Source organism: Malania oleifera, chromosome 4, assembly GCF_029873635.1.
Source record: "Malania oleifera isolate guangnan ecotype guangnan chromosome 4, ASM2987363v1, whole genome shotgun sequence".
Classification (NCBI taxonomy): domain Eukaryota; kingdom Viridiplantae; phylum Streptophyta; class Magnoliopsida; order Santalales; family Ximeniaceae; genus Malania; species Malania oleifera.
Genome location: NC_080420.1, coordinates 26,792,388 through 26,807,208, shown reverse-complemented (window position 1 = coordinate 26,807,208; position 14,821 = coordinate 26,792,388). Strand labels below are relative to the sequence as shown.

The window sequence follows — 14,821 nt, the reverse complement described above, 5'->3', positions numbered from 1 at the left end:
TTGGTGAGCTAGACATCAGTGACTGATCCACAGAATCAAGAAACAAAACATGGCCAGAGAGAGAAATAAACAGGATGGACAACGCACATAATTTAACATGCGTAAACCAAAGATTCTTGTGATCATGGAGAGATGTTCTTCACCATTTGATAATCAAAACACAATTACTAGGTGAAATCATACATTGGCCCAAATTGAGGCCAAAGCCTCTTAAATACCCTCTCAGTATAATGACCAGGATTTAACAGCTTTCAATCCCATTTCGATCACTTGAAGTAGAGCGTACGTGTACCCAAAGTATTCCAAGACGCTCATTCTTGCTCTCTTAACCATCCATATTCTTGTGGAAACGTGTCACATCCCAAACACAGAAGTCTTGAGCTGCAAAAAATTCCAAAGCAGAAAAGGAAACTGTATTTGTTTACATTTTGTCTGTTTCCAGCTCCACTAGTTGAGGGGTCTTGGAGGGGTCTTCCTAGACTAGTCAACCAGTTTTTCCCAAACCTTGATCATCACCTGTTTTTATTTTTTATTTTTTATTTTATTTTTCCCCAATTCTCCTCAAACCCAACTTATATTTTTTGTGCATAGCATTTGCTGAAGCTACACTGCAGTAACTTCCAATTAATTGCATTAACTTTGTAGTCACTGGTGAATCTGTGGGAAAGGAAATCTTGGCTTGGAAGGGTATTTGTACAATAAAGGAAAAAATCCTTTGAAGCCAGAGCTTTTGAAGGAACATCTACTTGCTTCGCAATCAAGGATAGATGGCTTACTACTGTTTCAAGCTGGTTCAATGGACACATGCTGGGCAAACATTTAATTTTATGATCTCTTGGATACACTGTTACACTGTTGAGCCATCCTTCAGTTCTCTCTCTTTTCTATTTTGTACATGGGTGGCACCCCCTTGGTGCCCTTTGAATGAAATTTCTTTTTTTTCTGATGAAAAAACCCCTTAGTCCATGGGTTAGGGAATGTGTGCTGGAGGAAGCACAAAGTACGTGAGAATAAACATTGGCAAAGGATGGCAACTCTGTGCTACCAAGAATTTGAAACTACTGCCTAAAATTTGGGCTTCAAACCCGTTTGAACTCGAAAAATTCTCATCTCCTTCATTTGCTTTCGCATCTTGTGAAAATTGACAGTTATGGGTTGCACTATATTAAGCGCCTCATGGATACAGTTCATCTTTGCAAAGAACTCTGTGACACTCCTATCACCCTATTGTAACTGAAACTACTCCAGGGATAGGTTGAACATACGTGTAATATTACTGGAATACAAGAGCTTGATATAATCCCAAATAGTCTTACATACACCCAGATGCATGCACATCTATGCAATCTGAGGTTCCATTGAGTTCCACAAGAGGGACGCAATAAGTGCATCTTCTTGAATCCATGCTTCTTTCATTTTATCATCAGAGGGCCTGGAACGGAATGTTTTCATATTTATGTAAGCTTGTCAAATAGATTTTAACAGCCTTAGGCCACCAAACATTACTCTTTCCAACTTTTCGGTTGTTATCTATGGCAATAGTAAAGGGGACATAGTTTTGGAATTCAACTCCATTCCTACGCTCACAAATGAAATAAACGAGAATTCGAGAAACAAGGTGAACTTTCAGAACTGCTGGAACAACCACAAAAGGCTAACCACAGACTCAACCACAAACAAGTCACCAAGAAATGGGCATAGCATTGCTTCAAGCCCCAAAAGTTAGCCTACACACATTGCCACTGCCCCAAGGGACCAACTGATCACCTTAATTGTACTGAATATCAACTAACGAATTCTCATAAGCAAAGAATTGAAAAATATTGGATCTTTGACCAATATTAGGGATCTAAATGGATTCGGGTTGGTTTATATCCTGCCCTGATCCGCTCCTATAGGGGGGATTTGGTAATTTCTAAACAGATTTTGGCTAGTAGTTGGGATGATTTTTGTGCTTGAGGCAGATTTGAGGCAATAAGTGGGAAATGCATTTTCTCACCTCAAATCCAACTTTTCCTTAGTACTGATATGTGCATGTGTGCGCAATAGTATTAAATAAATAAACACACACACACACACACACACACACACACACACACACACATATATATATATATATATATTTCATTCAATTCCTAGCTTCTAAATGTATTATTATTTTTAATACTATTGTACTAGAAAGGTTATGCTATCTATAATTATATTAAAAATATGATATGTTATTTTCTTTGTATAAAGACATGAATTTTTTTAAATATAAATTTATATGTTTTTTTTTTTCTAGTTGACAGGGCAGATTTGGGTCCCTAGCAGGGGATGGGGATATAAATAATGCTAAGAGGCGGATTTCTTGGTGGGCAGATTTAGGTTTGCCCCTCCTCCAAATCCGCCCTGTTTACATCCCTATCCAAAATACATGACCAACAACTTGATATTACGGTCTATGGAAGAACTTAAAGCATTAGAAAGAAATCGAAGGCAAAACTGATAAAAAAATACTGACATGTTGGCATGTGGGGATGGACCTGCTAGCGATTGGCTAGTGCATGGGGGCACATGGCTGGTCCTCAGGTGACGAAATTTCACCCACCCACCTACTGTGGTAATCTAACATGGTGTTAGAGCTTGTTATTGGGAGGTCTTGGGTTTTAGTCTTGTTGCCCGCATTTATTGTGTGGTGTTTAAAAAATTATTGTATTCCCTATAATGAGTGTTATCTATTGTGTGTTTATCTCACTAGGTATTCTTGAGTTGCACCTACTAGGCTTGTTAGGAAATATTTTTTTTTTTTTGATAATATTTGCAATTTTATATTTATGTTCTATATTTTTCAATTTCAATCTTTTCTAGTTATTGTATATTTGTATTATATGTACGTTGTGTCTAATTAATGGAATGTTCAATATTTTTTTGTTTTATTAATTAATTTATCACATAAGAATAATGAGACAGTATTAATACACACATACTTTTTCTGTCAATGGTGGTTTAAAACAAATGTAAATTTCTTGCCCTTACCAAACAATTTAGTTGAACTAAAGGATCCAACCTACACTAACACTCTTTCTAAGAAGAGTTAATAGTTTTAAACATGCAAATCGCTAATATGCACATGGTTGTGTGTGCTTGAAAAAAAATTTATGGCTGTTACACCCACTTCCTGTTATGTAACATCAGCTACTCTTGCTTCCTGTTACATCTATTAACATTATGTTACATTACCTGCTACAGCCATTTCATGCTTACACCTAGGGTTAGCTATAGCTTCAACATGTGAAGTAGAGTTTGACAGGGAGTTTGGAATTTGAGAATGCAAGAGGGCATCCTTTTTATGAGGTAGGCTGCAGTGAGAATGGCTTTACCCCAAAAGTGTTTTGGTACGTGTGTAGAGAACATGAGGGAGTGGGCATTGGGCAACATCTAGTTGGTGCCGGTTTTTTCTTTCGGCAATTTCATTTTGCTGAGTGTTGACACAGGAATGTTGGTGTATTATACCTTGATTCAAGAGATGATCATCAAGAGTGGATTTGAAATATTCTTTGGCATGATCAGTTTTCGCAATCTATATTTTTGCTTGGAATTGTGTTTGGATCGTGATGTTAAAATTTTTGAAAATCTGACCTGCATCCGACTTTTCTTTCATGAGGAATATCTAGGTAAGTCTGTGATCATCTATAAAAGATATAAACCAGCGAGATCCAGTTATATTCTTGATCCTAGATGGCCGTCACACATCACTATTAATCATTGAAAAGGGTTGGGATGCTTTGTAGGGTTGGTTGGGATAAGAGTTGCGAACATGTTTTGAGAATTGACACATCTCACTGAAAATTATTTGGATTTTTATTATTGAATAATGAAGGAAAGAGTTTCTTGAGATACAAAAAATTTGGATGCCCTAACCTATAGACTATAGAGCCCCAAACACATCTTAGCACTGCCAATCGCCTTCCCTGAATCGACTTGAAATTCACACATATTTGGGAAAAATTTAGTAACACAATTGAGATCCCGAGTGAGTTTACTAACAGACAGTAAATTGCAAATCCAAATTTGGCACTAATAGAACTGAGTTGAGTGTTTAGTTCTCTGAAATTTTAACAGAACCTGTACTAGCCACCTTTGAGAGTGAACCATCTGCTATCCTGACTGTTAAATTTTCATAACTGGGACTACAAGTAGAAAAAAAAATTTACTATCTCTAGTCATATTGTCTAATGCTCTTGAGTCTATAATCCATGGACCTAGCTTCTCCTTTTTAACATTAAGAGCACTTAAAAAATTACCTGTGTGCCAAAAAACTGGTACCAACTTCAATAATAGGGGCTGCTGAAGATTGGCTGAACATTTTCTGCTCTGATACCATGTTAAAATGTGGAAAAGAAAACTGAATATTCCACTAACATATGAAAAAGGTTACGTTCCCTTTTAATAGATGATAATTCTCATCTAATTACTTGGGATGTTTACAATCTACTGAAAATATAATATCCTATTTAAAATGGAAAGCAGTCCAATAGGAAAGACTATCTACAGAATCGGGTAACATGAATAATGATTCAGTGGAGTTTCTCCTTTTGTTCTTCTCCAACTCCTTGTTTTGCTACTATTCCAGTTCTGTCCCCTCATTCTCTTGATCCTGTTCCAGAATCCCTGTCTTGCTGTCTTTCCTTTATTCTCCCTTCTTTTCTCCTCTCTGTTTCTCTTTCTGATTTTGAATTATAATTCCTATCATACATCAATTTGATATCAGATCAATTACTGTCTTGACCTCAAAAGAAAAAGAACCTGCCATGCCTCAGCGATGGAGATACGCAATTCCTTTCATTGTCGGCCTCCCAACATGATGTCAAGTTCTTACTACAACATCTATTCTCGTTGCTGCCGGATTCCCATCCATTAAGCTGCAAGTCTTCAAATTTGCTGACGGAATTAATTTCCATTTTTCACAGCACACTTTAAGAGGATCATTCTTGATCCGATACAAGCTGAATCGTTTTTATTTCTTTTACTTCTATGTCTAAAGGTTTCTTTTCTTTTTGCTTCTACTTCCAAAGGTTTCTTTTCTTTTCTTTCATTTTCTTTATTTTGACGTTCCTTTTTGGTTTTGTTTTCTCACCGACCAGACCGATCTCCTCTCTGAACTTCATTTCTTTCCTTTCTTTTCTCCCATAGACTCAAAACAAATTCAAGGATTTTTGTTTCTTTAGCCCTAAAATCATAAAGAAGCGATAAAGATTTTATGGGTCAAGAAATCTTGTTTCTTCAATATTGTTGGATTTTGAATTTTGAATTTAGATTGAAGAATTCTTGCAATCCCTTGTTGCCTAAATATTCTTCGATTGATTTTCATTTGCAGCATCAAAATTTCCTGTGACAAAGGGGTACATATTGTAGTATTTTTCAAGCAATTGTCATTTTCTTTTTAGTTTTATTCACCGGTGAGATCTTCTCCTCTCTTGTTATTTCTTTTCTTATTACTATTATTAAAAAACTTTCTTTAGTCGGTTAGTAGTGAAGATTTTGTGTTTATGATTTGTAGGCTTAATATATGCATTTTTTTGTTTTTGTAATTTTCATTTGCAAGTTTTGGAATATACAAAATTTTTCAAATTGAACTATTGCATGATTTTTTAATTGTAGTCTAGCTTGATTCACATTCAAAATTGTATACTTAATTTTTTTTTTTTTAATGCATTTGTATTAAAATGGTGTGTGGTTTTTACTAGTTGTAGGGTAGGGTGTGATTTAGAAATGAAAGAAAAAAAACTCAAACGTCTACTTAGTTGACAATCAGCATAAAACTTCACTTTGATCAAGAGAATAGACCAAGTCAGTAGAGAAGGGAGAGGACTACTAAGCTGGCACAAGAAACTAAGATTGGATTAATAACTTGGACACTGGTACACTGGTAATGAGAAATTGAAAAATCAGGATTTAAACATTGGTACACTAGTAACGAGAAACATAAAAATAGGGTGGAAGTTATTATGGACCATGACCTAAAAGATAATGTAGTAAATGTTAAAAGAATAAGAGATAGAATCTTTAAAATTAGGATAGCTTTAGGCCTGGAGATAGTGAACTTCATTAGTGTGTAAGCTCCTCAAATAGGCTTAGTAGAAAATCTTAAAAGAAAATTTTGAGAAGATATGGATAGTATTTTACAAGGGATACGTAATGTTTGAAAGACATTCATAGGAGCTGATTTGAATGGACACATTGGAAAATATAGGCTATGAGAGGATACATGAAGGCCATGGATATGAAGATAAAAATGAGGCCAGTGATACAATCTTAGATTTTTTCAGATGTTACGATTTGATTATATTGAATACTTGCTTTATATAAATTGAAGAACACTTAATAACCTTCAAGAGTGGGTATAATAAAAGCCAAATAAATTTCTTCTTAACTAAGAACTAGGATCATCCATCTTGTAAGGATTGTAAAGTTATTCAAGGTGAAAGTTTGGTTACACAACATAGTCTTAGTATTAGATATACATATAAAAAAAATGGAAGAGAGGGAGTAGCATAAATCCACGCACGAGAACTAGATGGTGGAACTTAAAGGGAGATATTATAGTAAGATTTAAAGAAAAAATGATCAAATATTGGACAGTAGAGAATAAGATTGATGCAAATATTGTTTGGAATCAAATGACAAATTCTATTGTAGGGATAGCAAAAAAGTTTTTAGGTGAGTCCAAAGGAAAGTACTCAGGTAGTAAAGAAAGTCGGTGGTGGGATCAAGAAATCCAAAAAGTTGTTAAGACAAAAAGAAATCAGTATAAAATATGACAAAATTGTAGAAATATAGAAAATCTTGAAAAAATGTAAAGATGCAAGAAAAAAAATGCGAAAAGCACTATTAGTGAAGCTAAACATAGAGCTTATATGATACTTTATATACTAGACTAGATACAAAATAAGGAGAAAAGACATTTGTAAACTTGCTTGAGCTAGAGAAAGAAAATGCAAAGATTAAGGTAATATAAAATGTATAAAGGACGAAAATGATAATGTCTTAATTAGAGAAGAAGACATAAAAGAAAGGTGGTGAAGATACTTTGATAAGTTGGTTAATGAAAATTAAAAAGAAAGGTTGAACTTGGAAGGAAGTGACAAATGAAAGGAAGTGACAAATGAAAAGAAGACTAAAAATAGGAGATTTATTCGCAAAAGTAGAGTCCTTGAAGTTACGATGACATTAAAAAAGATAAAAAGTGGGAAATCTATAAGATCAGATAAAATACCAATTGAAGTTTGGAAATGTTTAGGGGATAAAGAAAATATTTGGTTAACTACTCTATTCAACACTATTATAAAAACCAAGAAAATGCCAGAATAGTGGAGGAAAAGTACATAAGTATCTTTATACAAAAACAAAGGCGATATTCAAAATTGTAATAACTAATTTGGAATTAAGATTATGAGTCATATGATGATACTATAGGAAAGGGTCATTGAACATAGAATAAGACTAGAAATGAGGATTTCAAAAAATTAATTTGTTTTATGCTTGAGAGATCAACAACAAAAGCTATTTATCTTTAAGAAATTTAATGGAAAAGTTTAGAAAAAAAGGAGGGACTTGCATGTGATTTTTATTGACCTAGAGAAAACATATAATAAAAGTACCTAGGGAAGTTCTTTGGTGGATCTTAGAAAAGAAGGGGGTATGCAATAAATATATTGAGGTCATTAAGGATATGTATGATAGAGTAGTAACTAGCGTTAGGTTTTTTCAATCATAATAGGTGTGCATCAAGGTTCTACTTTGAGTCCTTATCTATTTAGTAGGAATATCCAAAATGAGATCTCTTGGTGTATGATGTTTGGAGATGATATCATGTTGATTGATGATAGCAAGAGCGCAGTGGAATCTAAGCTAAAACTTTGGAGAGTCACATTAAAGTCTAAAGGGTTTAGAATTAGTAGGAATAAGACATAATATATGAAATGTAATTTTAGTAATGTAAGGAGTAGCAATAGAGAGAAGATTAAACTTGATAATCAAGAGATTAATTGTACTAATACATTTAGATATCTTGGATCTACTATGCAAGAGGAAGGGGAAATTGAAGAAGATGTAGTACATAAAATTAAAATAGGTTGGGTAAAATGGAGGAGTGCGTCAGGTGTGTTGTTTGATCATATTATACCTATAAAATTAAAAAGAAAGTTTTATAAGATGGCTATAAGGCCTCTGTTTTTATAGTTCAGAATGTTGAGCAACTAAGAAACAATATTACAAAAAGTAAAAGTTCTGAAATGCGAATGTTAAGGTGGCATAACAACAGTTAAGACAAGAAAGGGAGGGTTGGCTTAGATGGTTTGGGCATTTGAAACACATGCCTAGTAGAGCACTTGTGAGGAGTGAGTTATTGTTTCTAGCATGAAAAGAGATAGGGATAGGCCTAAAATAACTTGGAATGAGGTAGTGAGGCAGGATTTAATAACCCTTAATCTAATAGAGGAAAATGCTCTCAGCTGGGTGAATTAGCGGAAAAAAATTCATGTAGTTGACCCCACCTAGTGGGATTTAAGGCTTGTTGTATTTGAACAAAAATACTTCAATGCTCCGAGGGACTTCCCATATTCTAACCTCAGGTAGCTTCGCCTTTTATTAATTTCACCACTTCATTATAAAAAATGTATCCATTAATCATTATTGCACAACCATCAGTGTCTCTTCTAATCCAGTTCAGCCTGCAAGCAACTCTTTTGTTTTCTACTTATCAGAGTTAAGAGTTTTTTCACCTCTTTCTCAAATCCTTGAGATGATATCCCTGGTCTGCCATGAAAGCTATGAATTATATAATTGTTTCCTTTCACCATTATATGCTTCTCATAGAAGTTTGGACGTGACCATCACATTGTTTCACCTCTCTTGCTTGTTTATAGTCATTGCTCTTTCAGATTATCTACAACATTTCTTGTTTAATTTATAATATATGCACTTATGCGGGTGCCACTATTTTTTTATAATGGTTGTTCTAGAAATACAATTTCTTTTACCCTGCTTTTGGTAGCATGGACTTTGGGTCTTGGATTTGGATTTGGACAATATGTAGTATAAAATTGTATTGAGTTTCTTCCAAATCCATACAATCCAAAATCATTGCTATCAAACACTACCTCAGTTATGCTGCAACACTATCTAGATAATCGTATAAAAATTCGGGGTAGCAAATTTTGTAAAAGCTTTACTAGATTCACTCTTCTTCAGGTTTTGTGCATATTCACAAATAAATATTGACGAAACATTGGAAACTGTTGGACTTGTGAGGAAGCGGTTGAAATCATAGAAATCTACAAATATGACGCATATACATATGTGCGCGCGCGTGTGGGTTGGTGGTGAGACTACTGATAGTGTAAATGCGAAATATGTGGCATTATCTATCTGCGCAAGCTAAATGTTTCCTATAGCAATTCTTTAACTATTCATTTTTCTTGGTCCTTGCCTGATTGAGTGTCAATGTTTCTTTTACAGTCTTTCTGGTAACAAAGGTTTGTGTGGCGTACCTTCTTTGCCGCCATGTCCTCTGTTATGGGAAAATGGTCATCTATCCTCTGGCGGGAAAATAGCAATAAGCATATCATGTTTCTTCATTCTTTGTATGCTATTGTTGGTGATGTACATATGCTGCATAAGGAGGGGAAACAATGATTACGACTTCGGTTTACCACAGGATTTAATGGGTAAGTATGACCTTAACCAATCTTTTGATTGTCTTAATCTTTCCATTGCCATTTTTTCTGCCTAGAAGTATTATGTTTCACTTTGGGGCGGTCTTGGCAATCATCTAGCATAAATCAGTTTTTTACTTCATGTTTTATTTTATATAGTTTGTTGTGAGATCCTTGCACATCTACAGAGACATTATGCAATTAATGAACCTTCTAAAAGAAGTCAATACATAAAATACTATCCTTTGTGGTATATATGAAATATGAGAAACCATGGAGAGGATAAAATTTTGATCTGTGTGAAGGTTCCCTTGTCTCATTTTCATGCACCTGAAAAAAATCATTTACTTCAAATGATGTTGATTTAGAAGATTTCTCTCTTGGTGACCTCAGTGTACAATTTTGGATTGGTCCTTGTTTGATTTGATACTTAAAACTAACTCCTCAGTTATTTATTGCAATAATATTGTGCACAAGCCCAAGATAGGTATCCAAGAGGATATGTTGTGCTATTAAGATCTTCCATAAGTTGCACCATTTTACCTCCTTTCAGAGTCCTCATGAACCTTAATTTTCTTTAGCTTCTATAGCCATAGTAAGTTCTCAAATTTGTTGGTTTGATACTTTGATGGTTAATGTTCTTCCATTATGCTGCCTGATTTTGATTTCTGCAAAGATTCCATACAAGGGTTCCGGACTTGGAACTTTATGTTGTTTTGGCTATGGCTAAGGGGCCGTTTGATATTATTGTCAAAAATTAGAGAAACAAAAACCAGAAACGAAAATAAAAAATCAGAAACACAAATTTAAAACTAGAAACCAGCAACATGTTTAGTTAACATTTATAAAACTAATACAAATTAAAAAATTTAATTAAAAAAATGCTCATTTTCATTTTAAATTAAATATATTATAAAAATATGATTAAAATAATAAAATTACAAATATACTCATTGAAAATTTACTATAATAAAAATAAATTTTATTATAATTATTTTACCTAATTGTTCTACTTTCAAAACTTACTTTACAATAAAAATTTTATTGGACATGACAATTGAAAAATAGTAAAGTATTTGGTAATTGGCTTTATTATTATTCTTTGAAATTTACATATATATTTTAATTATATTTAAATTGATATGATCATTTTATTTTGTTTTTTATTTAAGTGTATAAAATGAATAATTTAATCTAAAAAAATTATTTCTGGATATTAAAATTTTGACAACAGGTTACCAAAACAACTAAAAACCATAAAACTTGGTTTTTCAATTTTTTAGCCAAAGACTGAAAACCAGCAACAGAAATAGAAAATTGACAACAGAAATAAACGCATTTTAATAATATATATTTTTTTTACTGTGGAGAAACAGAAACCAAAAAAAAAAAAAAAAAAAAAAAAAAAAAGGTAGCAGCAATATCAAATAGACCCTAAGCTTTTTTAGGTATTTTTGTAATTGCTTCTCTTATTATTTCAGATTTTGAAGATTCCACTTCCACATGGGACATGGTCGTAAATTCATACAAAATTGTTAAAATTTTCTCTTTACACCATCCTCAAAATTGAAAAGGAGGCCAATCTTGATCTTACTAAATTTCCTTCAAAATTTCCACAAATCATCAAAAATTTATTGAAAACTGAATTTTTTACTAAATCATCTGAAACTTTTTACTATTTTTTTTTTTTAAAAAAAAAATGGCTGTAAGAAAGATTTTCCTTAAACTAAAATCCCAATCGCAAAACTCTCCAATATAAACTCAATATATTATACTATTTTTCTAATATTTTGATAAAAGAATTGAGATTCTTGCACAAAAATGACAACATTTTGACAAATTTGAAAATTTTCATTCAATAAATTGTAGAGAAGCATTTGAAGTTCGTCAGCTTCCAAAGATGTGTAAATTTTGAAAAGCTTCCATATTTTTGCTCTACTAATTTGCATCATTATTACAATCAGAGTTGAAGTTGAAATCAAAATTAATGTTTCTCTTGAAGTTTCCGTATTTTTGAAGTCTTGAAATTTAAAACATGACTTGGGTCAGCTGGTCGTATACTGACATATACTTCTGCTGTTAAGACTCAATTATGCAAACCATGCCAGTTGAATTTTATGTAGCAAAAGTTCCTTCTATTTGGCATGTAGCATCAATGAAACTAGTGCAAAAGGTTGTGAACTTAGAAATGGAGGGCAAATTGAAGAAATTGTCTTAAATATGTACCACTCCTACCTTTCCTACCATTCTCATAATATGACCTTCCAAACAGTCACCAGCGAGTAAATCTTCTTTTGCTCTATATCAGAGCATGGTAATGGTAAAATCACCTCATTGTGTTTTCTTTCATGTTTTTAAGATGCTGCGTGATGTGATCAAGTAGATCTTTGTCTTTAGTGGTTTGAGACAGATGGTCCTGATAAAGGCTGTCAGTTCATCTTTTGGGGTAGAAAATTCAAGAAAAATAAAGCTTATACTCTTTTTCCTTCGTTTTTTTTTTAATCTCCCTTCATCCCCCCTAACCCCAATAAAAAAGAACACTTTTTTTAGCACTACATGTGTATACATGCGTATGGCCATGGGACATAGGGATAGAAAAAGAGAAAAAAAGAGGCCATCTGTTTTGGTGTTTTGGGCAACAATGGCCTCTACAATGTCAAAACTTTTATCATCTGCCAAATATTGGTCCTGCTTTTCCTGGTCCATCATAGTGGGAATGGTCAGTTGCAAACAAAAACAAAAGTAAATGGGTATGGGGCACAAGCTCCATGCATGTGGAGTTCTGTATTTTTTTTTTTTAAATATTTGAATTCATAGAGCTCTATAACATTAGACAAAACCCTGTCATTTTCCCAGGCACATCTGCATATACCCTCAAATTGCATTATGTTACAATTTTTTCTGTGTTATTTATACATGCTTCATTGTTTGATGGCTAGTGCCGCATTCAGTTCCTAATCTTATTTGGGTGGTTTTCTTTCAGCACTGGCGGCAAAAAGGAACAGGTTTCAGAGGCAGAAATCATTGATGCTTCTTGAAATGGAGAGTCAGCATGCTAAAGGGATACCAGTAAATCTGCATCACCGCTAGTTTGTACTGTTTCTCATAGAAAGGAAAACATTAATGTGTTCTCTTGTTGTCCCGTCAAAGCAAAGGGTGTAGTTGAGGAACGTTGAATGATGATATGCAAATGCTCCAATACAGTATCCATATATGTTGTGAGCTGGAACACAGCTTCAGATAGATGTGACTTCATGGGCTATTGGCTTTTTGCTCAGAAGAAAGAGAGGGCGCACGACGTGGGTCCTTGGAAACCCTTTTCTTTTCTTTTCGTAGTTTTGGTTTTGTGAAGTATGCAGTGCATCTCATTTTATTCTTGAATGACAAAGCAAAGAGCATTTGCCAACCCAATGTATAATACCCAATTTTCGTCAGTTGATGAATATATGAATGATGTTATTCTGATCTCAAAGCATATAAAATGACAGACACCACACACTTGTATCAAGTGGTCCCAAATTCATCATTGCTGTATGATACATCAACTTCTGCCTGATCCCTTATCCGGATGCTGTGCACCAACAAATTGATCTTTTGTAATAATTAAATTAAATAAAAATAGCCTATGAACTCTGTATCTAGTTCACCTTCTTGTTTAATTGAATGATAGTTAACCTATCTGTTGTGAATGCCTTTAAATTGTTTTTGTAAAATTTATTTGTTCATTTTTATAGTTTCTTGTAGAATGATGCCCCACGTGTGTGAATAATCTCAAACGTATATGAAAATTATCTCAACTGGACTGCAATAAAAAAAAGAAAAAAAGAAAAAAAAAAAGGGTCACCTCAATCGTACCTCTTTGGAGTTTTGGAGTATGCATAGGGGCATGGCAGTGTATTATTTGGCGACGCCTCTTCTTACATGGCTCATATTATGATACTGCACAAAATGGTTTTGACTATTTAATTGAATGTTTATTTAACATTTAACTTGATGAAGCTTGATCAACATTCTTAGTATAATAACATATAACTTTTTTCTATCTATAGCAGGTGAAAGGAAAAATTTTAATGTTGTAGAAAAATATAAATTTCTTACCTAGTGGGAGTGAAGACTCGATTTCTTGTTGTTTTGTGTAGAACTGTCGTTCTAGGTTGCCTAGTTTAGACATACACATGATTCAGATTTGAGTTGTTTTGGTTTAGAAGATTGAGAGGAAGTGGGCAGAGGAGATCGAATTTAAAATATATTGATAGTTTCTCTCTTTTTATTCTATTTCTAAGAGATTCTTGATTAGGTAAATTATACCCATCATCTCTTATTTTAAGAATTAGGAGTGTCATCTTCCTTTAACTTAGGCTATGTAGAGTGATCTTCAAATTGTACTAGCAGAATTAATAAGAAAAGAACACGATGAAGAAATCATTGCAGTTTTGGAAGATTTCTGAAGGAGGACGAGATCTTGACAGGTGTACAACTTAGATGATAGTTCAGTTTTCATCATATCTCAGGCCAAATTGATCAGACTAGTCAGTAGGGTCATATCAGACACTTGTCCAGACACGTGTCATACCAAGGCATTGCAGGACGGACAATTCGATAAACCATATCAAGTTATCTTTAAAGTAGTTTTATTAAAGTTTGTTGTATTATTTATCTTTGCAGCAACTTTATTAAAGTATGATGTATACTTGATGTATTAAAAAGTCAAGATTGGTAGGCTATATATCTACGTAGTGTTTTTTTTATTGTCAGTTGTTTTATTAAAGTAAAGATGTCAGTTGCTTTATTAAAGTAAAACTGTCAGTTGCTTTTTTGAAAGTAAGTCTGTCAATCAAGGAGAAAGCAAGTTGTACTTATCCCTTGGAGTCTATTTAAAGGGATCTTCGACCCTTTGTTCGGGGAAGAAAAATTGAGACAGATTAATAAAAGTTTATTCAGTCCAAAAGTTCTCTTTTAAAATCTTTCTTTTTATTTAAACACTATTGTGTGACGGTTGAAGTTCTAAGGAATCCCAAAGAATCTCATTGAGGAGAGCTTTCATAAAGGTTCCGATTAGACACCAAACATAATAGTGGAATCGAGAGGTTGCCTGATACAACTTCGTACAGGTTTAAGAGAGA

The 14,821-nt window shown here is 33.5% G+C and overlaps 1 protein-coding gene across 1 annotated transcript in view; it reads left to right on the top strand.

The window, feature by feature from the left end:
* The window catches only part of LOC131153102 (receptor-like protein 4), a 51,943-nt gene extending 38,737 nt beyond the window's left edge, over window positions 1-13,206 (top strand). The window contains exons 8-9 of the mRNA XM_058105152.1: window positions 9,502-9,710; window positions 12,682-13,206. Of these exons, the coding sequence (XP_057961135.1) occupies window positions 9,502-9,710; window positions 12,682-12,788 (316 nt within the window). The 3' untranslated portion in view covers window positions 12,789-13,206. The remainder of the gene's footprint in view (window positions 1-9,501; window positions 9,711-12,681) is intronic.
* Window positions 13,207-14,821: the final 1,615 nt, after the last annotated feature.